The sequence below is a fragment of the Talpa occidentalis genome, unplaced genomic scaffold, assembly GCF_014898055.3.
Source record: "Talpa occidentalis isolate TD23 unplaced genomic scaffold, MPIMG_talOcc4v2.1 talOcc4.5, whole genome shotgun sequence".
Taxonomy (NCBI): domain Eukaryota; kingdom Metazoa; phylum Chordata; class Mammalia; order Eulipotyphla; family Talpidae; genus Talpa; species Talpa occidentalis.
The window spans coordinates 124,275,658-124,300,868 of record NW_023604861.1 but is presented as its reverse complement, the minus strand read 5'-3'; the positions used below and the strand labels follow the sequence as shown (position 1 = coordinate 124,300,868).

The 25,211-nt window shown below is 47.3% G+C and overlaps 1 protein-coding gene across 9 annotated transcripts in view; it reads left to right on the top strand.

Annotated features, from left to right (window-relative positions):
- PLB1 (phospholipase B1) overlaps positions 1-25,211 on the top strand; it is a 115,727-nt gene that overhangs the window by 39,840 nt on the left and 50,676 nt on the right. For 8 of the 9 annotated variants that reach the window (XM_054701244.1, XM_054701245.1, XM_037528297.2 and 5 more), the window contains 16 exons: positions 3,317-3,375; positions 4,275-4,342; positions 5,697-5,740; positions 11,057-11,165; positions 12,621-12,672; positions 13,006-13,086; positions 15,503-15,568; positions 15,896-15,996; positions 18,079-18,163; positions 20,140-20,244; positions 20,340-20,432; positions 20,800-20,871; positions 21,374-21,412; positions 21,923-21,983; positions 22,708-22,766; positions 23,603-23,667. In XM_054701244.1, the coding sequence (XP_054557219.1) occupies positions 3,317-3,375; positions 4,275-4,342; positions 5,697-5,740; positions 11,057-11,165; positions 12,621-12,672; positions 13,006-13,086; positions 15,503-15,568; positions 15,896-15,996; positions 18,079-18,163; positions 20,140-20,244; positions 20,340-20,432; positions 20,800-20,871; positions 21,374-21,412; positions 21,923-21,983; positions 22,708-22,766; positions 23,603-23,667 (1,159 nt within the window). The remainder of the gene's footprint in view (positions 1-3,316; positions 3,376-4,274; positions 4,343-5,696; positions 5,741-11,056; positions 11,166-12,620; positions 12,673-13,005; positions 13,087-15,502; positions 15,569-15,895; positions 15,997-18,078; positions 18,164-20,139; positions 20,245-20,339; positions 20,433-20,799; positions 20,872-21,373; positions 21,413-21,922; positions 21,984-22,707; positions 22,767-23,602; positions 23,668-25,211) is intronic. The other variant, XM_037528296.2, reaches the window with a different exon arrangement.

Sequence of the window (25,211 nt, the reverse complement as noted above, 5' to 3'; positions counted from 1 at the left end):
TCTGATGACAGACCCCCTCTGTAGAAATCTTGAATTAAATCTGTTTTTTGATTTCTTTCAAGGTGGTGGACAGTTTGTACTAGATGTTTAGTTTTTCAGCCCATATAAATTTAATCTTATCTCTATATAGTTCTTTTCCCAAGGAGAGCAACTGCTAAAATGCTTTGCTCTATCTCCAGGCTTATCTTTCGTCATCCATCATGATATTAACAAAGCCTATAGCAAGCCCCACAGAATGGGGAGTCAAGGAAATGCGCTGGACTCTGTCTTAATAACACTCCAGAGCAGTCACTCCTCCCACCGCATTATCTCTTAGAGGGAATCCTCCAGAATGACTAATAGGAGAAACCACCCCCTCCCCCCCAAAAAAAGTTTATCTACACACTCATAGCTGTAGATACCATGTGAGTGTGTGTGTGTCTTTCTGTCTCCTACAAACTTAGGAGACAGGAATGGCAGATTTCACCTGCCTTTTTAGCAAACTTTAATGTGCTTTGAAGGAAACCTATTCATGTCTTCCACATTTTATCAGCCCCTATGATTTCTCTAACCCCCGCCCACTAGCTAGTGTTCCCAGAATTCACTGTAATACACATTCTGGCAATGAGAATATGGTGGCGACTGTCATCACCAGGAGCTAAAATAGACCTCGAGTTTGAGGGGAGGAGCACTTATTTTCCATTTTGTTGCCTTGCCCCCCATTCCCACCCCCACAGCCTGATTTCTTTGAGAAGAGGTCATTTTTAAGTTGTCAGGCTCAGCCCCGGTGGATGTGTGCTAATGCACACAGCTGGCTTTATGATTTCATATTGTTCATCTAAGCACATATCCTTGGGCCCACCCCAAACCTTACTAAATCAGAAACCGTGAGGGCGGGGGTTGGGGGCAGCCATCTGTGTTTTAATGAGCTCTCCAGATGATTCTGGTGCATGCTCAGATTTGAGGACCAATAATCTATATATTTTGCACATACACATTTCACGACTATGAATGTGTTCATTGGTATGCTGTCCGAGGAAGAGGCAGGGACTTTTGCTTTTCTGATGAGAGCAAATCCTCAGTGGGAGTGGCAATTCCCCTTGTGCAAACAGCAAGGAAATCAGGTAGATGAGATGTCTCCATGGAGGACCCGGGCCTGCAGATTCCTTTGAACAGCTTTCCCTGGTTGAGTGCAGCTTTCCTATGTAGGAATCCCGATGCAGCTGTGACTTGACTGTGGATGGGTAACATGGGCCAGTTGTGCCAAAAGCAGCTCATTCTCTGTTTCACTGCATGTGTTGTAGAATGACTTTGCAAAGAAAAGCTGTTGAGAAAGTCTCCTTGCCGATGTGTTTTAGTTTATGCATCTTAAGCAAAGACCCATTAAAATAAATGCTGGGCTTCTTCCCCTGGGGGTTAGGCTCTCTGGGCACAGACTCTACAAGAGGCTTCTTCCTGGGCATGAAAGCTGCTTGATGGCGGTAGTAGTCTACCACTTGAGTAGCAGTCTCAAGTGCAACCTTGACATCTGAGAGGAGATGTCGCTGTGGCAGAGTCAAGGTGAGAATGAAAGTGAGATATGCTAGGGCGTTGGGGGGGTGGTGGTACTGGTGGACAGTGGGAGGTAAGCTTGCAATTTGAAGACCCAGAGCTATATATGGCCTAAGGAATTTTAGGGGAGTGCCCAAAATGCACTTGGATTCACTTGTGGCTGAGGTAAGGGGGTGGGTATGTGTATAGCACAGGTGTGTGAATGCAGGTGATAATAGCAATATTCACATTAGTCTCCGGATTTGTCACCAGACACAAAAGGCCTGTGACTCTAACCTTCCTTCCCAGTGTTATTTTATATTGGTCTTACTGTCCCCTCACATAGGCCAAATGGAGCAATGAGCTGTTTTATAGGCATCTCGTGCTTGGCCACACTGCACCCATCCTTTATGCTGCTCGCCATCATTTTGCCTCATCCCCCTTCATCCTCACTGCATCATATCCTGAGTTTCAGTCCAAACACTGTCTTCTCTAGGAAGCCTGCTCTAACCCCCTCTCAAGCCTTGCCCACACCCCAAGAGGTAAATCATCCCTCCAGCTCCAGAACTTCTTATCACTTTATACCCTTCATAGTGGTTTTCAGCCTGTAAATTACCATAACTAGGAATGTTTCTCACTGTCTCCTTAGCCTGAGAACATTTGGAGAGCAGTCTCCATTTCTGATCACTATGTGGTCCTCCAGAACATTCAGCCACAGCTAAGTGTTGAATATTTGTGATATGAGTCAATAGCAACTTTGATACATCCTTAAACTCAACATAAAAAAATAGTGTCAAACTGTGGAGAACAGTTTGATGGTTCCTCAAAAATCTAACATAGGATTATAATAAGATCCACCAATTCCACTCCTAGGAATATACCTAAAATAGTAGGAATTGGGCATTCAATTAAGTAATTGTACATGAATGTTCACTCATAGAATAATTCATAGTGACAAAAGATGTTCACAACCCCAAATGTTCATCAGTGGATGAATGGATAAACAAAATGTGGTTTGGCCATACAGTAGAATATTATTCAGCCATAAGAAACAAAGTATTGGCGCTGGCTATTATGTGGTGATCCTTGAAAATACGATGTAAAGTGAAAGAAGTCGGGCACAAATGGTCACAAGTCGTGTGATTCCATGTGTGTGAAATTGAGACGAGGTAAATCCATTGACAAAAAGCAGATTAATGGCTGCCAGGGAGAGAGGTAAGGATGGGGGGTGACTGGTTAATGAGTGCAGAGGTGATGAAAAGGTATTTGGAATGAAATAGAGGTAGTAATTGCACAGTATTCTGATTGTATTAAATGCCACTGAATTGTCAACGTTAAGATGATTAATTTTATGGTAAAGGTAAATGAACTTCACTTTCATTTTAAAAATGTGCTGGTATAAAAGCATTTCCCTTTTCACTCTGGAACAGAGCTGATTTTTTTTTACAAGGGGATATTTTGCCCCAAATATCACAGGTCCTGGAATAGATTTAAAATTAAATTTCCATTGTAATTCCCTCCTTACACCCACATCACATTGCCAGGGGCTATTTCATACTCTGAGGGAAACACCTTATGGTATCAGGTTTCACTAAACAGATTCCCCTCTTAAAGCCAGGTCTACCTTCAGCTCCTGAAACCATAGGCCCCAAAGGGTCAGGCAGTGGACCTCAAGTGGACATCAAGTTTTCAACATATTTGTTCAAGCGGAATTGCTGTTCGAAACAGGCTTTCCCTGAGAGAGTGTCACTTGTTTTCAAGGAGCTAGGAACCCTGGTCTTCCATTCACTGCTGCTTGTGTTCTCAGTTCACAGTCTGAGGCCTGCTGACATCAAAGTCATCGGAGCCCTGGGCGACTCTCTGACGGTGAGTTACCCCCACTGTTTTTAGAAAGGGGCAGAAGAGGGGCCTCTCTGGTGGTGCAGGCGGTTGAGTGCTGCGCCGTGAAGCTGCCCGTGGCCTCTGCAGCGCGGGTTTGATCCCTGCCGGCCAGCGAGAATCCCACATGGCGAAGCAGACCTCTCCTGTCTCGCCCACTGCTCCCCTCAGTCTTGTTTCATCAGTCTGCCTGTTCTATTCCCAGCTCTCTCTCCAGTGAATCCTCTCACCCTCCCATGCATCTAGCCTGTACCCTGGTTCTTGTATAAAAATAAATAAATCTTTAAAAAAGAGAGAGAGAGAGCGAGAAAAGGGGCAGAAGAGAAGCTGGAGAGAGATTTCACTCCCAGCTCTTCACTGCTGACACCTTCCGACTTGACCCCAGCCCCTCTCCACCCCCACCCCCCGCCTACCCTGGAATGAGCATTCCTGCCCTTCCTGGTCTTCTCACCCCCATTCAAACCTCTTTACTCCTCTCCCAGCACTGGGCAGTGGAGGGTACGTCTGTGATGGAGGTGACCAGTCCACCATAGTGGGGCAGAATTGAAAAGAATGACAACATGTTGCCTTTTGTGATGGTTCCCAACTTTTTTTAAAAATGAGGGAAAACAGGGCCCCAAAATGTGTCCCTTTGAAAATATGGACCCTGTCAGCTAAGTCTCAGAGTGCTTTTGCTAGCTGAGTGACACTTGACCTCTGCCCCGGCAGGGTTTCTCGGGGCCAGGCCAAGCTGTGGACAGTGCTCTCCCTTACAGCAAGATGTGGTACTGCCTAGACCCTGGATTCTAGAGGGTACCCAGGAGGCCTAGTCAGGACAAGACACAGACCTGCGGGATGGAGGTGGGCAGGCTGGCAGGGACACTCACTCCCTTGCTGTTCCCTTTCAGGCAGCGAATGGGGCCTCTGCTCAGGATATCCTTGGTCTGACGACTGAGTTTCGAGGTGTGTCCTGGAGGTGAGTGAGGGTATGGCCAGGTTCTAAAGATCTCTTTATTGCAGGACAGGGCTGATCCCTGAACATCATAGAAAACAATTCCTCAAGAAGAGGTGCTTATCAGCTTCCCCAAACCACTATATTCCCAACAGGGGCCCGAGACCTTACCAGAAGTGTGGAAGAAAAACTACCATAAATATTTGGGTTGGAAAAGTTTTTCTACTTTCCATTTTTTCCTCTGGGAAGCACTCTCAGGAGGGAGGCACTGGCCTCTGGAACCAGTTGTGTGTGAGCTCCAGCTGCCCAGTGCTGTGTAACCACAGGCAAGTTACTTAGCTTCTCTGAGCATGTGTCCTTGTCTTTAAAGCTGGGACAGTAATACTCCCTGAGCACTGTCGCAAGGATTGGAGAGAATCTAAGTACCCAGCATGGTACCTGACACTAAGTAGATATAAATGGTAGCTGGTATCATTATTAAACCATCTTTGTTTTATAGACACCAAAGCAAGGTTCAGAGAGGCCAAGTAACCTGTCCAAGGTCACACAGTCAGATGTTAAAAGAGCAAGAAGTAAAGCAAATTGTTCAGGCCCGTAATCATGTACTGCTGCTTGCAGGCTGGTTCTGTTCTGCTGAGGTCAAGCCCAGGCTGTCATAGCTGCAGTGAGCAGCGCTCCTGCTTAACCTCTGTGCTGTGAACTCTGGCTTGTGCCAAGCATTACACAGCAGTTTTTGTGATTGCTCAGTCTGGAATCTGGCACCTCTGCAGCAGCTTGAACCTAAGTGTTGACGCTCTTGCATGTCACGTGTCCTTGGCAGAAATTGAGGGACTGTGGGGAAGCAGGGAATCCAGTCAAGTCTGGAATGCTGTGCATTTTTATGCCTGGAAATCCATCCAGCTCTCGGGGATGGATTGACTTGAAAGAGGGGCTGCTCTCTAAAAGACAGCCTTTGAAAACAGACTCTCCCAAGACAAAGAGGAAAAAAAGTATGAGGGAAAACTTTTTTTATAATTGTGCTTTTAATAAAAATAATAAAGTACACAGGCCTGTGGTGGCCTGTGGGGTGGAGCTGCTGTGTCCTTTCGGAAGATAAGGGTAAGCGTTCCCGGCTTAGACGTAAAAGCGCCAAGTTGAAAACAAAAAACAGAAAAATCTGTCATGGCTTTAAAAATCAGCGTTTTGTTTGGATGTTCTGGTTTGTGGTATTCTGTGCTGTATTCTGTGTTTTTCAGTTTTTCTGTTAAAATAGGGAGGGAAGAACAAACCGAAGCCCAGGATGTCTCTCAGGAGGAGGAAGCTGGCGTGGTGGTGTGAGGGGCTTTGGTATGGCTGGCACGTGGAAACTTTCATTTTCTTTTTTGTTCTCCCAATACAGTATCGGCGGGGACAGGAGCCTGCAGGCGGTGGTCACCCTGCCCAGTGAGTAAGCGCGCCTGCGAGGCTGGGCGCCTCGAGGCCACCTGAGCGTTTCTGCAGCTCCCCCTGGTGGCGGCCGTGGGCGTGGCGGGGAGGCGGGAGAGGGTGTGAGTGGGTGCAGAGGGTGTGAGTGGGTGCAGAATGTGTGACTGCTTCCCGGAGGCACTTGCCCTGTTGGGCTTCCTGAGAATGAGGAAGGGGCTGCAGATTTTGTAAAAGAGAATGTATTTGTTCAAGGAACGAAGAAAGTAGGAGAGGGCAAAGAGCTCAGGCAAAATTTTGGTGCAGATCGATTAAGAAATGATTCAAGAATGAAGGAAAGGAGGGCCTCCCCGGTGGCGCAGCAGTTGAGCACTGGGTTGTGAAGCTGCCCGCGGCCTCTGCAGCGCCGGTTCGATCCCCGGCTGCTCCCCGGCCACCGGAGGAGGGTCCCGCTTGGCGCGCAGACCTCTCCTGCCGCCCGCTGCTCCCCTCAGCAGTGTACTTCGGTCCTTCTGCCTGCTCTGCTCCCCGCTCTGGCTCTGGTGAATTCTCCCACCCTCCCGTGCTTCTGACTGTACCCAGTGCATGTATAAACAAAACAAACAAACAAATAAATAAATAAAAGCATGCCTCTAAAAAAAAAAAAAAAAGAATGAAGGAAAGGAAACTCATCTCTTCTTGGCCTGTCATTCTGAGCAGAGCGCCTCTGAGGGAGGCACCCATCTAGCCATGGGCTGATGAGGCACTGCTGTGCAAAGACCAGGCTGCCCCTGAAGGGGCGATTGCAGCACTATGAGACCAGGCCATGCAAAAACAGCCATATTTGGGCTCAGTGTTTTATTTAAGTTATTTCACCAACGACCTACTTGGAATGACTTTTTAAATCCTTTTTTTGTTGAAGTTTCAGCAGTGCATCATTATAAATCAGTATCTGTGTATCCTACATTTAGTTCACCACAAAATTCCAATTTTTTAAAGCCTGACTATACTCTCTGAAGGACCTTGTCTTATTCATCTTTTATTCTGCTTCATGCATTCACATCCCAGTGCATGTTCTTAAAATGACACACATAAATATGTAAGTATGCAATAAATGTTTAAACTGAATTTTTTGCTCTTAAAATCTTCTGGCTAATAATTTTGCCTGAGAGGGATTTCATTTGTTCCATTTTCTTTTACTTTCTATATAGATCACCCTTTATAATCTACCTTTAGAGGTAAAGACTTATTAGAACTTTAAGTTACCAAGACTTTGATGATAGGGGCAACTTAATTTCCATGTTTGCAGAGCTAATTGGATTTCATATTTGTAACCTTGTTTTTGCTGTTTGCCAATCCTGTTGAATTTAGGTACAGTTCTGTGGCACAGCTACTCCCTATCTTCTAAGCTGATACAATAAATAAACTCCGCTATTGCTGGGTGCTGGCTTAGGATACTTTTGTGAATGTGACTGACTGGGCTATAAGCTAGCCTGGTATCTACAACAGCTTGCTGAGCTCTCTGATTCCTATTCTGTTATCATTCATAAGGTGATTAGAAATCATCTGGCTTAAGATATTTCACCAGAGTGATTTACAGTGTCACCCCTTAGCTGGACTCTCTGACACAATTAGTCCAGCGCTGGAACAGTGCCAGGTCAGATTATTCCGTACTAGAGATATGAAGACAGTTTGATTGTGGGATCTGGAAAAGCAGATCAGTGAGAAATAAATACATGGAAAAATATTAGTAAACTTAAGAGAAAGTAGAGTCAGGTGAGGATCTCAATCCAACTCCCTGTTCACTTTTATCCCATAAATATTTCCGTTCTGAGTGTTTGGGAAATAGAGGAATGATGCAAGCTCCCTGCCCTGACCAAAGTCTCTTTGAGGATGTCTTTCTAAAGACAGCCACATTACCAATAATTATAGCCATGTGCAAAATTTAGGAAAAATAAATAAAGCCTTCTGAAAGGGGCTTTAAGAATTAGATTTACTATTGTTAAAATGACAATAGTCCCCAAATTAATCTACTAATTGAATGTAATCACAACCAAATTCCAGCTGAGCACTTTACAGAAATGGACAGGTTGATCCTAAATTCACATGGAGATTTATGAGATCCTGCATAGCCAAAATAATCTTGAAAAAGACAAACAAATTCATAAAATTCTTTTCCCTGATTTTAAAACTTACTATAAAGCTAGAATAATTAAGACAGTGTGGCATCAGTATAAGGATGGGCATATAGACAAGTGGAACAAAAATGAGGAGTCCAGAAATAAACCATCTTTATGGTTAACTCATTTTCCACAAAAGTGCTAAGACCATTGGGAACTGTCTTTTCAATAAATGATCTGGGACAACTGGATCACCACATACAAAAGAATAAAATTAAACCCCTTCTCAAATATAAAGAAGTATTCAAAATGGAACATAAACCTAAATGTGAGAACTAAACCTATTTAGAAGAAAATAGAGGAGCAAATCTTTATGACCTCAGGCTCAACAAAGCCTCCTTAGATTCAATGCCAAATGTACCCACAACAGAAGAAAGAATACACTGGACAAAATGAAACACACGTGCTCTTCAAATACCCTATGAACTATTCATTTTACTTCCAACATAATTACTTCTTTGTATGAATATGTTCATAGCAATGTTATTTGTAATATACAGAAATTGGAAACTACTCAAATTTCTGTTAACATTGAAACAAAATATTGTTAAATGTTCAAATGATGGAAAATGTACAATTAAACTATTGTTACATTCGACGGCACAAATGAATTCTACAACACAATATTGAGCAAAGGAAACCAAATAAAAAGTCATATAAATCAATAAATCTACACAAAAATTTAAAAAACAGGCAAGACTAAAGCATGGAATTAAAAGTAGGGGTAAGGCATCTTGTGGGATTTAATGACTAGGAGAAAGCTCTAAAGTTTTTCTGAAGGTTCCAGAGATACTTTATTTCCTGGACTGAGCTCTTCTAGTTACCAAGCTGTGCTACCTTTGTGAAAACACTGAGTTAGAAAGTTGTAATTTATATACTACTCTGCACATATATTTCAAAAAACATTTCAAAGAATGAAGAAAGTGAAAAGACAACTCAGATTGGGAGAAAATATTTGCAAATCATATCTGACAAGAAACTTATATTTGGAAAACAGAATTCATATAACTCATTAATAAAAACTTAATATTTAATATCCCAGCTAAAAATGGGTGACGGCCACATTATGTACTTAACACCAGTAGACTGTACACTTAAAATGGTTAAGATGGTACATTTTATGTGCATTTTACCACAATTAAACACGAAAGAAAGGATCAAATAAACATTTCTCTAAAGAAGCTACACAAATGGTCAAAGAAGCACATGAAAAGATGCTCAACATTTGTAATTGTCAATGAAAATCAAACCACAATGAGATACTCTATTTTACATCCACGAGTAAGGTTATAAATAAAAAGACAGATAATAACAAAGGTTGGTGAGGCTATAGAGATTGAAACCCTCATGTGCTGCTGATGGAAATGTGAAATGGTGCAGCTGCTTTGGAAAACAGATTGTAAGTTCCTTAACACACCACTACCGTATGATCCAGCTATTCCACTCCTACATATAGACATCTGAGAGAAATCTACACCTAACTGTGCCTTGGTCACGTGCTTATGCAGAGTTCCTAAAAGCTTTTTTCATATAGCAAAAAGAACAACGAAAATGCCTATTTGCTCATACAGTATGTACATACAATGGAATATCACTTGGTAATAAAAAGGAATGGACTACTAAAACATACCACCACATGTGTGAACATTGAAAACATATTAAATAAAGGAAGCCAGCCAGAAAAGACATATGGGATTCCATCTCTATCTCTAGAAAAAGCAAATTTATAAAGGTCAGTAGTTGCCACAGATTTGGAAGGAATGGAGAGTGACTAAAATGAATATTAGGCGTTTGGGGGTGGGGTGGGGGGAGATGAAAATGTTGTAAAGTCGATTGTCGTGATGAAGCTATTAAACTATGCTTGAATGACTTTAGTAAATTTTATGGTATATGAATATATCCATAAAGCTATTAAATATTTAGAAATAAAGAAAAATGCAAGTGGGAAGCATTTGTTTCTCCAGCAAGAAGTCATGGAGCCCCAGTAGCGCTGCCCGTGTGGCTAAGCATCAGCTCTCACTTTTCTTTCCAAGCAGTGAACACAGCGACGGGGAGGGCTACAGGGTAGAGGCTATACTTTGTCCCCAGTACCTGCGGGCACCCCTCAAAGGAACTTTTTTTTTTTTAAATAATAAATTTTATTTTTATATTCCCCCATACAATTGCAAAAGCCCCATTCTGACCCCAATCCTTCCCTTCCCGCCCCCCACCCCCAAAAAGTGTCTCTGGTTCATAGTTTTTTGTTGATTTTGATTTTCACTTTCTTATATTCATTTTCCTGGTCCCTTATTTAAGTTTTCTAGATTCCTGCTATGAGTGAGACCATCCGGTATTTTTCTTTTTCTTTTTGGCTTATTTCACTGAGCATGATCCCTTCCAGCGCCATCCATGTTGCTGCAAATTGCATGTGTTTATCTTTTTTGAATGCTGAGTAATATTCCATGGTGTATATGGACCACATCTTCTTGATCCAGTCATCTATTTTTGGGCATTTGGGTTGTTTCCAAAGCTTAGCTATTGTAAACAGTGCTGCTATAAACATAGGGGTGCAGGTGCTCTTTGGAATTGATGTTTCTGTGTCCTTTGGGTAAATACCTAGGAGTGGAATTGCTGGATCATATGGAAGCTCTATGTTTAGTAGGTCCAGAAATCTCCACACAGCTCTCCACAGTGGTTGGACCAGTTTGCACTCCCACCAACAGTGCAGAAGAGTTCCTTTTTCTCCACACCCTCGCCAACATTTGTTGTTGCTAGTTTTTTTAATATGTGCCATTCTCACTGGTGTGAGATGGTATCTCATGGTAGTTTTGATTTGCATTTCCCTGATGACAAGTGATGTTGAACATTTTTTCATATGTCTGTTGGCCATTTGCATTTCCTCTTCAGAGAAGTTTCTTTTTAGCTCTTCTGCCCATTTTTTGACTGGATTATTTTCTTTGTTGTTGCTGAGTCTCATGAGCTCTTTGCAGATTTTTGTGATCAGTCCTTTATCATTAGTGTTGGGTGCAAAAATGTTCTCCCAGTTGGTGGGGTTTCTCTTTGTTTTTGTTATTGTCTCTTTTGCTGTGCAGAAGCTCTTTAATTTGATGTAGTCCCAGCTGTTTATCTTCCTCAAAGGAACTTGAACCTGGAGATAGCTTTGGGGTAGTTACTAAGCATGTCTTCCTTGGGTTTCCAGACATCTTCCGAGAGTTCAACCATAAACTGAGGGGCTTCTCCATTGGCACTGGGAAGGAAAACTCCCCCACAGCCTTCCTAAACCAGGCTGTGTCAGGAGCCAAATCCACGTGAGTATGGCAAGCCACACAGGCATGCTGGGCACCTGGTGGGGGGCTTGGTCGAAATAGGTGTATGGTTGAAGGCTGGGGCCAGGCCTAGGACATGAGATGAGGACTCAAAGCTGACTGGGTAAGCTCTCTTGGTACATTTTATGTGCATTTTACCAGGCTCTAGGTGCACTTCACTCTGGTGCATCAGGTTCATGCTTTGAGCAAATGACTTTGCGTCATCTGAGTCTCATGAGTCCCAGTTGTGAGCACTGTGCTTGTCAAGACGCTCTCTCCATGTTGCTTTTTCCCTCCCTTCCTCAGACATGCTTTTTAGGCAGACTTTTCAGATTCTAGAATTTGCAGCTTTCCTCTGTAATGGGTGAGGAGGGGAAGCTCTTGATTCTGAGACCTGATTTCCCCCTACACCCTGCCCCCATCTTAGCCTCATCTAAGCTTTGGTCTGACCGTGAGGCTCTCCCACGAGATAAGGTGAGCTCAGTGCCGTGTGAATGCAGAAGACCTGGCAAGCTGCAAATAGCACACAGGTTGCATCAGGGTGTTGCAGGATGTGCTGTATCAAGGTGCAGGGGATGCCAGTGGTGGGTCCCAGGCCGGCAACTCACTCTCTCCAAGATCCTGAAATCCTTTGGTTTTCCTGCCTTGTCAGAAAACGACTGAATCTTTTACTGGGATACCCCCAAATGTCAATTTATAGGGCTCTTGAGCTAGAATATTTCCCCAGGAAAACATTCTCCCTTCTTCTGATTGGTGTGGAAGTATGAGAGTGTGTGTGTGTGTGTGCATGCGCGCGTGTGTGCGCGCGTGCGCTACTCAACAGCTCTATGAGGAAGTCATCTTACAAAAGGAAAATCTGAGGATTTGCGAAGTTAGTACTTCATCAAGGTCTCTGAGTGGATGGTGGAACCAGGATTCAAACTCACACGGTCTGGCACCAACACCGGCTGTTACTACCCAGGGCTGCTTTGCCCATCTTAGTGACTGCCTCCAGTGACCCCCTAAGATACAGGTTTTCTCTCCATGTTGGCAGTATTTTGGGATGGAGAATATTGCTCCCATTCCCAGGGATAGCAGAAGGCAGCCAAGAGTCAAACCCTAGGGTGTCTGTGTGACTACCAGGTGAGCTTGGGAGCACAGGAGCTGGGGTGTTGACCCCCATGGAAATAAGCTCGGCCCAGCCATGCCTGGTTGGGAAGAGGAAGGAAAGCATGTAACCCAATATGCCAATGAGAAAGCACTCCTGTTCTCACCCCTTACTCCTCTCCAAAGAGGAATCCCAGCTCCCCCACCACGACCCTGTGGAGACTGAATGAGGAAGGGACTCTGGACAAGGACATGGACTTCAGGCCAACTTCCTTGCAGGAGGATTCGATTCCTGCTTGCTGCTAAGTCCCCGGCCCTTCTCAGATTCACAGTCCCTTCCTCTCAGCAACTCCTTCCTGTGTTTGTCCACAGGGGGCTAATGGCCCAGGCCAGGCAGCTGGTAACCCGGCTGAGGAATGACAAGGTGAGTCTGGGGAAGCCACTACTGGGGCTCACTCAAGATATGACTCCTTGGAACAGGGAATGGGCAGGAGAAATCCATGGAGGACAGGTAAGCTGTGGAGGGAAGAGGGCCACATGGAAGTCCAGAGATTCACCTTCAAAAAACATATATATGATTTTAGCACTGACAACCTTGGCCTATGACCTCAGGACTCCCAAACCAAAGAACTGAAAATGCTTACATCCACTAAGCCCTCTGGAATGACCCATCCCTGCTAATGTTCAGCACCTTTGTGTTTTCCTTAACTTCACTCAGCAGCAAAGCACTTACTTGTTCATATCCTATTCATTTCAGGATATAGATTTTCAACAAGATTGGAAGATAATAACCATATTTATAGGAGGCAATGATCTCTGTGCTTTCTGCAATGACCCGGTAGGTCTCCAGGCCTTAACTCAAGACCCTTCTCCCACCTTCCACCCCCACCAGGCAAGGGAAGTGTTTCCAGCCCAGGTTTTGGGGTGGTGCAGCTGGGTAGGGGCTTGTGCTTGGTGCTCATGATCCAGCTTGGCTGCAGCCTGGGATTAACTCCAAGGTTGAGAGGGCATTCACATCCAGGGAGAGATTTGACGGGACAGCAGGGCTGCTTGTGAAATTGATCCTGATTAGATTTTCTATTGGGGCCAAGATAATATGCCAATGGTCTAGAAAAATCTGGCGTGTCTTTGTAGATCATATCAAGTCGATGCCTTTCTCCACTGCTCACCTCCCTCACCATCTCCACGTCCGTGGCATCGCTCACTAGTATGGGATAGTTCATTTCCTAAGGCAGGCAGGTAGGCAGGATTCAGAGTGAAACAATATTCTGGCTGCTGACGTGGGGGTGTGGTGTCTCTTCCTGGGACCCCAGAATCTCTGAGCTGGAAGAAGAGTCACAAGCCCTACTGACATATCTCCTACCCAAGCAGGAATCCCTTACAGAGAATCTGTTGACTATGCCCAGAGATGGACAGTTGTTTGAAGGGCGAGGTGGCCTGAATTAGCATTACAAGCAGGTGTGGATTGTTCTGTGGTGTTTCCATCTGCCTGTTTTTAACTTTGCTGCTTCTGCTTCTGTTGGGTCTATCTGGGCCTCTTCCAACCTCAAATCAACTTTAAATCAAATTTAAAAATTTGTTTTTATTCTGTAAGCTATAATACATACAGGAAACACATCAAAGTGTAAGAAAAAAATATTCTCTGTAATTGCAACAACCAAAAATGCCATTGTTAATATTTTGGTAAATGTCACTGTAGCTTTTCTGTGAATTTGGAGAAATTATTATTTTTAAAAATAGTTTTCGGAAAATATTGATTGACTACCTGCTTTATTTCAAGCATACATTGGAAAGATACTCGCTTGTCAATGTTTACTGTTCTGTGTAAAATAATTCTTAGCAACTATATAGTCGTCCATAATAGATAATGGCCTTTATTTACCTTCCTGTTCCCAATTATTGGATACTTTGCTTCTAATTTTGCCTGGGTTTTTAACATTAATAATTTTAATTAATTTGATTGATTTGGGTATGTAATTAAGCTTACATTACTCTTAATTTTAACTATTATAAATAACACCTGGATTATATATTTTGGCCATTTTCTATTAAGGTAGTTATCTTTTTCCTATTGATTTGTAAAGCCCCCTTATATTAGTACTAACATTGCCTCTTTATTGTTTTCCATAAATTGCTAGTATTCTCCAATCAAGCATTTTTTTTTCCACCAGCGACATAACAGTATGGAGTGTTTTATTTCTAGCATGATTGACTAAGCTCATTGAAAGACAGGGCACTGTACTAGGAGCTAAGCAGGCAGATGGAACAGACTCCGTCCTCAAGAACACACACTGCCAGGGCAGGAGACACAGACGCATCACCAGATGCAGGACAAGGGCGGCCCAGGTGGTCCTAGGGGTGCACGCAGGGGAGAGGCGACTCTCCAGTCAGAGTTACCCCCGTAACTCGAGGGTGGGTGTCAAGGTTTCCACAAGGCAGGAGGTCCCGAGCTGGGACTGCCAGGACATTTGTCAGGCAGAAAGGGACCAGCGGATCCAAGTTCAGGGAGCAGTGATTCTGGCTGAAGCCTGGGGGCCTCTGCCCCCCCCACCCCATCTCACCCCAGCCCCTCAGCCTACCTTCCTGGCATCAAGGTCACCAGGGTTTCAACTGTGGTGTGACGGGCCACAATGGGGCCTTGGGGCTGAGAGGGAAGGTGTGTCTCACTCCCTGGGGCCCAGCCTTGACCTGGGCTAGAGCCGGGCTCTTGGTTGTGCTTCCTTCAGAGAAAGGATCTCAGGGCTTTTTAAAAAAGTTTTAAAACCACATTTATTGAGATCAGGAGAAATGACTCATAAAATGTAGTATTTATGCTTGGGGGAGGGGCTTTCACAGAACCCTCTTCCCTTCCCATTATCTTACCTAATTGGGTCAGAAGGTGGCCCCAGGCATGTGAGGCTCTAGGCAGAGATCAGATCACGGGGCAGGAAGACGTTCAAGCTGCAGAAGATCTGAGCACTTGTCTGCTCCAATACCCTGCTTTAGAGGAGCCCAGAAATGGGATGTGCCTTTCCTAATATGTAAGTGGGTCCAGAACTTTCTGTAGCTCCATGCAGAAGATAGGCTTACAACCATGCCTAGCCCAGAGACAGTGGGGTGGGTCTGGTGGGCCTTGAGGCCCCCAAGGCAAACCTCTGTTTTAATGTTGCCCACCCCGGCTGAAATACAGGAGGAGGGGACGCGAGAGGAAGTGGCCCTGATCTGCAGAGAGATTGGGTGATAAGTGGTGTTAGAGACATTTCCTCTTCCTGCAGCAATTTCATTCTCCTGAACATGTCATGTTCAACGTCCGGAATGCTCTGGACATCCTCCATACTGAGGTACGGAGCCTGGGCCAAGCGGCTTTCCTTCTTGGCCTCAGAACTCACCTAAAGGCAGCTCTGGTTTCCTCCTTGAGATCTCCCTGCCAGGTCCCCTTTACCTGGAGACCAGCACGGGCCATACCACCAGTTCACGGTCCCAGTAACCCATGCATATAGGTGTCCATGGAGAGCAGACAAGAGGGGGGTGAGAGGGAAGAGGGAGTGGACCAACCAGAGGAAAGGTCGTAGACCTGATATCCAGCAGGAGCAACTGGCCCTAGCCCCAGATGAGCCTGGAGCTGCCCAGCCTCGAACCCCTCAAGGACTGATCTCCCCCATGCTCAGGTTCCTCGGACATTTGTGAACCTGGTAAATACGATGGAGATTATCTGCCTGAGGGAGCTGTACAAGGAGAGGAGGCTCCGCTGCCCACTGCAACTCATGGCGTGAGATGGAAATTCCTCCCCCTGTTCTCAAAAAGACCACGGGACCCTTGGCAGGAAGTGACTCTAACCAGTTAGAAAACCCAAAGCAGACGTGTAAGGCGTGGTGAGGCCACCCCATTTTCTAACTTGACAAGGCCTAATGGAGGGGCCATCCCAGGGTTTCTGCGATGCCGATACGAGCCTCAGCTGTGCTTGCAGCATGCATTACCCCCACCCACACGTCTGTGGTCATGGCAAACAGGCCGTTCTTCAGTCCTCCAGGGAGGGAGGAGTAAAGCACGAGGGGTGGAGTGGGCTGGCAGGGACCAGGCTAGGGTCACCAAGCCACTGCTATCATCTACTTTTACATGTGTTCAGGGGCTTTCCCATCGTCCCTTCTCCACCCATTTCTAGGATAGCAGGAGTCTATTTAGTGTGGGTACTCCAGGGTAGGCATTCACAAGTGTCAGGTAGTTATCGATCCTAGAAGAGAGGAAGGTCAAGTCAGAATCAGCAGAATCTAGAGGACAGGAAGGCCCTGAGAGGTCTTCACACCCCCAGCCTCCAGAGCCGGCCAAGATGGCGCCTCCTCTGGAGTACACAACTCACCACCCTTGACAATGCAACGTCCTTCTAAACCAAACAACAGCATTTCTCACAGCTATCCTTCCAGTAAAATCTCCTCTGACCATTAGTCCTGGTCACTTTGTTCCACACATACTTTGTTCCACACATATACACGCACATACACATGTACACGTACACACCCCAGGTCTATAGTTCTCTTTTCACAGGCCCCCACCACAGCCCTGAGCAGATTATGTGGTAATTATTCACCCGCCTCTCTCCCATCGCCAGACTCTGAGTCACTGTGAGCACAGTATAGGGACTCAGCAATTGTTTGCTGAATGACTGAGTGAATAATTCACAAGTACCAGATTTGCTCTTAGAGATCCAGGGGTGTCTTGGCTGTTCCCCTGAAGATCCATGCCAAACCTCAGCTGGAGGCCCAGACTGCACGGTCCCCACCCCCTCCCTTCTCAACCCTCCCTACCCTGCCCCCCCAAGAAGGCCTGAGGATGCTGGACAGAGGAAGTTCAGGCACTGCATGACACACACCTATTAACGCGGGTGATGTCAGGAGTGCTATTTTCAGCTGCTGACTCACCCCCTGGCTCCCACTTTCTCCAGTCACTGGGTCACTGGAAGAGGGGGGGAAAAGGGGAATTCAGCGTATTTATTCCATTCTAGAACAGCTCACCCAAAAGTCTCTTGCTCGCAGTCACTGCAGGGTTTCTAGTTAATTAAAGCTAAAGGTTCAGAGCAGGCATTTGCTAGGTTCATTCTTCAGATCCAAAATAGCCAAGTCACCGTCAGGCTCAACAGATTCAGTGTCACCTTGCCCTGCTACCCTCCAGGGCTCTGAACTCCAGTGGTTGTGCTGTCCTTGGTGCCCAGTCTGCCTTGAGCCATCCACAAGTATCATCTCCTCATCGCGCAAGCCCAAGCTTGCCAATCTGTAAACTGATCTGCAAATTCAGAGCTTCCGGCTTGCACAGAGGCAATTTCACTGGGCACCCAGACCTCAGCTTCCAGCCAGACAGCCTGGAATTCAAGTCCTGCCTCCCACACTCATTGTCCATATGATCCTGAGAAAGCATCTAGACACACTGAGCCTCAGTTTTCTCATCCATAAAATGGGAACGGTGATAATAAAACTTCTAGAATAATGAAGAGGCTTAAATAAGTGAATGCCCATAAAGCTCTCAGCTCAGTAAACATTCCGTGTACGGCAGCCAATATTATCATTGTTGTCACTCTTACTTAAGAGGAGGTGTCCCTTCTTAGTACTTTCCTGTCCTTGGATGGTCATAGGTAGCGCAGCTCCATGGAAGTCACTCCTGCAGATGTTATAAGTGACTCATTTCCATAAGCAAAGCCAAGTCGGAAATTCTCCACCTTCATCTGGTACAGTGGCTAGGTGAGCCAGCCAGGCACATGATAGCTCCGAGTGTAGCGTGTTCTGGACCTCAAGCCCATGTTTCCACACCATGCATCCTGGTGGTGACTGGTGAAGCAGGGGTATCCCTTGGTTTTGGTCAGCAGGGCCTTGTGTTCCTGTGTCGTGAAGCCTGTAGATGACTCCGCAGAACTTGCTCTCCTCGCTGACATGAGCAAGAAGTATCAGGTAAGCAGAGAAAAGGTCTGTCCTCCCAGTAACTTTCCAGGCCTGGTAGAGTGGGCAGCAAATAGTTTCCAGGGTCCAACCTTCAAGCTCACAGACTCCTTAGAGTAGAACCCTCCCCTGCAGACTCAGGTGGGCAGCCGTACCTGCCAAGGGTGTTGGAACTTTGGAGCTCAGGGGAATGAGCTTCTGCTTATCATCTTGGGATGACTCCCCTGCTGTGCCTCCTGCCCCGCAGGCACCTGTGTCTCCATGGCCCACAGCAGGAGTGGTTGGCAGCGAGGCGATGGCCCTGAGAGCCCACCTGAAAACAAAAACCATGCAATTCTGGTTCACTTGGGCAGATTTATTATTTCAGCAGAATATCTGGAAGAGCTAGTGAGCTAGGGTCATAGGACAAGGCCCTAGAAGTTATGGAATCGTGGCATCTTAGGGACCAAGCCCTAAGAGTCCAATCTGGCTGAAGAGCTCGTCCGGTGGAGGCGTCATGCACTGCGCTGTCACAGCTGCTTTAGGGTACAGCTGCCACTGGTAGCAGAATAGACTTTGCTGTTCCTCCATCCTTCTGTTGCTGCCCTCCAGCCTGAAGCCTGGGTGGGAGCTCTGATTGCAAGAGCACTGGGCACGTGCTCAGGCCCTCACTGGGAGGGGCGCTGAGAAAGTGAGCATATGTCTTTTTCATTTTCTACCGTAGGAAGCAGACTGCTTTTCATACGGTGGCGTTTTTCAAATATAGGAAGTAGGTTCAGATGCTGAGCAGCCAAGATGAACTCTTCACCACAATTGCTCTCACTGACCTCTCTAGTGAGGCCAGCTATTTCCAAGTCTGGCGCCCAGGCCCTGACCTGGTATCCTGGAGACGCTCATGGCTCAGCTCTGTGAAGGCGCGTGACCTTCCTGAGAAACCACTCAATCCCTACTTCCTGCCAAAGCTATGGTTTGCGTCACTCTCCCTGGAGATAGCCACTGTGTGCTGGGCACCCTAGTGCTACCTCGCGTTTGTCAAGTGTGCATGTTTCTACTGTGAGCCACTGTGACTGATCCTCAGAATAACCAGGAGCACTGGAAGGGACTTTAAGATGGCCGAGGCCTTACTGAGCATCCTCTGTTGATGGAGGGGCAAATCGAGGGCCAGAGAAGGGAAGCAGCTGGCTGGAAGTCACACAGCCAGGTTGTGGTATTGTCCCTTCCTCTTCTCTTCTTAGCGGCCACCTTCGCTCCTTCCCTTTTCCCCTTCGGCCTTACTCAAGCCTCTGTAACTAGAGGAGATTCCCCTGGGAGGTCAAAAGTGAGCACTGCCTAGCACAGGCGTGGGCTCACTTTCTGGCTGCCCCTGAGTCTCCTGCAGTGACCACACTGATGTCCCCAGGCGTGGGATCCTGCCTCCTCTCCAGCCAGGGCTCCACCCCAAATGGTGGAAATCTGGCGAAATGGCAGACCTGGTAGGAGGGAGAGCCCAAAGTGGCTAATGGGTTCTCCTGGAGCTGGGCCCAAGTGGAAGCTGTGGAAGCCACAGCTCTGTCACCCTGTTAGAAAGGTCTTCAAGGCACGGGTGCTCACACACACCCACATGAACAGTATAAACCAGCACCCACTGCCGTGGTGGGTGCACCTTTGATTTTCTAAAACAGTGTAGAACAGAAATAAATGTATGGATTATCCCCCAAAAGTCAATCAAATTTGCCTCCCCACCCCATCTTTCATCAGAATAACTTTAGAAGGGTAGCCAAGCTGATGCTTAGATTTTTCCTTCTCTGCTCTTCTCCCAGCCTAGCTCAAACTAGGCCACGTGAGTAGAGCCTGGGCCAGGGGTTAAAATAAAGGCTGATGTAGAAAGTAGCTAGTTGGCTCCTGATCAGCTGAGAAGTTGGTGCAAATTGATTTCACTCAAAGGTCAGACTGTTTGATTCTCTGGAGGCGAGATGGCACATCTGGTGGGCAGATGCTGCATACCCACCTGTGCCCTATCCCTCCCACAGGACCAGGCCTACGAGCTGGTGGACAGTGGGCGCTACGACACGGGGGATGATTTCACAGTGGTTGTGCAGCCGTTGTTTGAAAGACTTGTCTTGCCGAGGAGCCAGGTAAAGAAAGGGGCGTCAGGGGTCCCCGGGGCTGCAGGGAGCAGCGTTGCATCCTGGTGTCTCTCTAACATGTCCGCTTTTCATCCTGTGACCAGGGGTTACCTGACAAGTCTTTCTTTGCGCCTGACTGTTTCCACTTCAGCAAGAAGGCTCACGGGCGTGCAGCCAGCGCCCTCTGGAACAACATGGTAAGAGGACAGCGTAGACCAAGGTACCCTCGCTCTGACGAAAAGATGACCCCAGAGCAGAGCCCATGGTGATGGGTCATGGGGGGTGATGGATCGTGGTGGTGGGAGAACTATGGAGCTTACACCTGAGGGGAGACTCAAATACTGCACAAAAAGGAGCAATGATGTAAGAAAATAGTTTAATAGTAATAGAAAAAATGACCCAGAAACTTTCAGGGGACCTCAGAGGCCCAGCCCTTAGGCTGTGATTGCCTGAACAGCAGTGATAATAACATTCATTTCCCCTCTCCCCACCCCAGCCCTGCATCCTGGCCTCTCCCTGCTTGGCCCTCCTTCTCACTAGACATCTTTCTGCTTTTTGCTTTAGCTGGAACCTGTTGGCCAGAAGACAAAACAGTATAATTTTGAAAGCATGATCCCTCTCTCATGTCCAGCAGAGGTAGAGTGAAAAGCACATCCTTTTAATGGGTGTTTCTAAAGTCTACTTTCCAGTCTTTTAAAGTCTTGCGTTAAGGTTTCTCAGTTCACTTCATCCCAGGTCCTCATCCCCACCCCAGACCCGTTCACCTGTCTGCCCATTCCAGCCTCAGGCTAGCCATCCACAACACCCACCGTGGCCAGGGAGTCCCAGTGGTGGGGCCGGTACCCCACAGTTCCTGTCATGGGGAGCCCCAGCACACTGTGGGGCTGCATGTGGCTCTTTCCAGCCAGGAAGGGGAGCAGGACACCAGCACCCAGCTCCCACTGTGAAGGCTGGGGCAGGGGAGAACATCGGGGTAGCTAGTGCACAATGGGCACAGCAGGCCAGGGCTGAGGAATGTGCACAGGAGGGGCTGAAAGGGGTTATGCAGAGGTCAGCACTTCTTGAGGGTTGGCTGAGCAAGAGCAAGCTGCGCAGGAAGCAGTGGAGTGTGCTGCATTGCTCCCTCCTCTTCTCACAGAACCAGCCATTTCTGCGCACCTACAAGAACAGCCTGGAGGTACCTGCTTGTCCTTTCCTTTTGGCTCACCAGCCAGCGCGTGGGCACCCCCTGAGCCAGGAATGGCTCAGCAGTGCTGGGTGGGCCATGGGCAGGAGTTCCTAATGGATAGCCAAGGGGGACTCACACTCTGTTAGAAAGTCCACCCAGCTCCACCACTAGATGGGGTGGAGGGTAGGGCACGCGCCATTGATGACCGCCTGCCCTCAAATCCAGCCTCTCCCAGACGTTCACAGGATAACTAGTCTCTCATAAAGCTGCTGCAGACAGAGAGGGTGGTGTGGGCTTCCCATTTCTGTTGATGCCCTAATTCTGGCATTGGTGGGGAGATGGGCTGAACTGGGTGAGCAGACCCCAATCTGGCTGATCATCAGAATCAGCTAGGAAGACTTGAAATGCCTTTCTAGCTCCTCCCCAGAGTGGGGCCCAGAACCCATTCGAGCTCTCTGGTGAGCCGGCCTCTCTGGTCATTTCAACCCTGAGATCTGTGACTCACTCTCCCACACTTAGGAGCACGGGAGTTTCCTGCGATGCAAGGACACAGCTGCTTCTGCCTGGCCACCCGACTCAGGTAACACCCCTAACACCCCACCCCTCCACCAGGTGCGCTCCGGTAAGACTTTTCATAAGCTAATGAAATGCCACCTGCTTGCTCCCTCCTGGGTGGTCACCTGGGAAGAGCTCCTGCTTTATCCCCTCCACCCTGTGCCCAGGAGGCCCACCCAGGAGCTGTCTGCTGCCCTCCCACTTCAGCCTGTAAATGGGAGCACACGTGAGGGAGACCAGTGGTGTGACCTCACTGAAGCCCAGAGGTAGGGGTGAGGTGCCAAGGGCATCCCAGGAGGGCACCAGCTCTGTGGGGCATTGGTAAGCCCAGCACAGAGCCCCAGACCCTGTCACTGCTGTCTCCTACAGTCAGGCTAGAGTTCCCTGCACTCTAGGAGAGTGGACAGGCAGTGGGCTGGGAGGACCATTTCTTACATTCTTAGTGAAAATCCAGAATCCAGCTCTAAGTGGGCTGTGCACCAGACCCTGCCCCTCATCTCAGCTGGTCCGGTGCCCATCTTCTCATGCACTTAGGCCACAGGTGGCATCGCTCAAGCCCTACCATCCATCTACCCATCCTTTCTCCCTCGGCCTCTCTCTCCCAGTGGGTCCAGAGTTCATATGTTGTGTCTCTCATGGCCCAAATGCACACGCAGCCCATGTTTCCAGTCTTGCTTAAAGCAAGAACCTCTGGACTCTGACTGTAGCTTTCTCCCTGTGAACTCAAGTGTGTCTGTCTGTCTTTCCAGTGCATTCCCTGAAAGCTGCAGACATCAAAGTTGTGGCCGCTTTGGGGGACTCTCTGATCGTAAGAACTCTCGGGCTCCATGTGGGGAGGCTTGCTGGGGTCGACTCCCGGTCTGAGTCATTATTCAGCTTCTTCCTCCTGGTCCCATCCATTGGAGAGCTTGGTGGTGGTTTGATTTTGCAGCCACTGTCTCAGGGCTGAACTAAATTGTCTCAGATAGTAGAGGTTTTGAACACCTAACAGATTTGTCATTGGACTCAAAAATCTTCTGAGCCTACCTGTGTGAGTGCGCTTTTCCTTTTGGATTATCATGTTAGGAGCAGCTCAGACCTTCACACCTATTTCCTCTGTGCATCGGCATGGAAAGCAGCAAAAATGCCACAATTATGTCTGAAACTCTGCTCCTAAGTTCCAAAAATAGGGCTGTTTTCCCCTTGCAGGTCACCACTTTCTGGCAGCACTTCTAAGGCCAGGAGATTACCTTCCAGATTGTCCCAGGGGGAAAGAGGAGAAATGTGATGCTTCTGAGAAGCCTGTCCATGGCAGTCCACTCGAATCTGTGGCTTCTTTCTTCATGCTTATAAATGACAGCATGATACTGGTGGGGATGATTTAACAGTCTCACATCTGCAAGCCCTGTAGAGTTTCCAAAAGCCTTTTTTGCCACTGTGAGCCAATTTGGACATAGAACAAGCTCTGGAGACAGGCAGGGCAAGAACTGAGATCAGCACCCAGGCAGCTGAGATTTGGGGAAGTTGCACCCCAGAACCCCAGCAGGTGGGATCTGCTGACTCCCAATCCTGGGCTCTGTCCACACCACTCTGAGCACTTGGGGACTGGCCCACAGCCTCCCTTTTCTCTGACTTGCTGGTTTTCCTGTGGATTTGTTTTTAAAGGCTGGCAGTGGAATTAACTTCAGAGCAAATGACTTTGACATGCAGTATCGTGGGCTGTCATTCAGGTAATGTTGACCTTTGTCCCCTCCCTGCCCTGTGCTCACCTCCAGAGTCTGAGGTTGTCTCCTGGAAGTGCATAACTATCCTGAAAGCCAGCACCACATCTGGAAAGGGGCTTGCAGAAGGAAAACATTTTTATAACACATGAGAATGGAGAGGCTATTTTACTGTTGATAAACTTTTTTTTAATTGTGCAGAGAAAGAAAAACCAGAATTCTTATCAGACTTCTGGATTAACAAATCCAACATGTAAAGCACCAAATCTCTGACTCTTCAGCCTCCTGTTTGCACATATATGTGCTTGTGTAGCTGTCCCTACATCACATTGTCTGTGTGTATTTATCCGTGTCCTTCTGTAGTCGCCCCTCTGCCTTCACCAGTGTGTGCACAGTGTGCAGAAGCCCCAGCCAGGCACGCCTGAGCCTCTGCCAGCACCAAGCGAGCATTGAGATGGGTGGGTGAGGGGAAACAGGCTCATGCTCAGGTGCCCAGCATTTTTTTAAAAATAAGAGATACCTGAGCACTCCAGGAATATAGGAGAGGGATAACCAACCTTGCTGGCAGGGGTGGCAAGGCTTCACCGAGAAGGTAGACCCCAGGCTCGTCTTGACAGGTCAGCCATGTGATAGGGAGAACGGGCCAGAGGGCAGAGCAGACACGGAGGCAGATAAGCTCAAGTTGCGTCAGGCGAATGGTTGGGCGTGGGAATTATTAAGTTTCTTTCATTCCTGATGCTGTTCGTGTTTACTATGCCTTCAAGTTGTTGGAGATTTGCTCAGAATGCGTTGGGGTGGGAGACGACACCACAGTCAGCCACAAGAGGGCAGGGTGCTAATGAGAAGTCGGGCTATCTAGGCATGCAAGGCCAGGCCCTCCCTTTCCGTCAGCGTGAATGTAAATGAAATGTTTCTTCCAAGAAAATGAGAGGGAACAGCATGGAGGCAGTCCAGACTATGACAGTTCTCTCTGCTTAACCTGGAGGAAAGTGCCAGGAAGAAAGATTTTCCTGCACAGGAAAGAGGTCCTCGCCCAGCCTGTACCCTCGTGGGATTGGATCCAGGGAGTTGGTTGCATGAGGACATTACCCCCTGATTGCCTAGGTGAATGCCTCCCAGCTTCCCAGGTCCCCACACCCCCTCCAGAAAGGCCTGGGGCCTCCTGACCACTCTGCCCAAATGTGCTGGGGCTGTGAGAAATAGAAAAGCCAGAGTGACAAAAAAGCAGGGCCTATTAGCACAAAGAAAATGCCTGAGGGGGTGAATGCGGCTTTTGGCCTTAGCTAAAGGCAATGACCTCTCCTTATAGAGAAGGAAAATGGAAGATAAAGGAGACAAGTCAGCCAACAGATGGCAGATAAGCCACCTGGTGGTGCTGTCTGGGGAAGAGAGATCTGCCTGACTAGACAATACTCCATTCCTGAGATTCAGATCCAAACAAGTGATCTGATCTTCTGCTAAATGTTTCTCTCTGAAACAGTGGAAAGCATCAGTCATTGCTCTGTTTTTTCCTAGAAGTGAGATTGAGCAAGGCCTCATGTTTCAATCTTCTA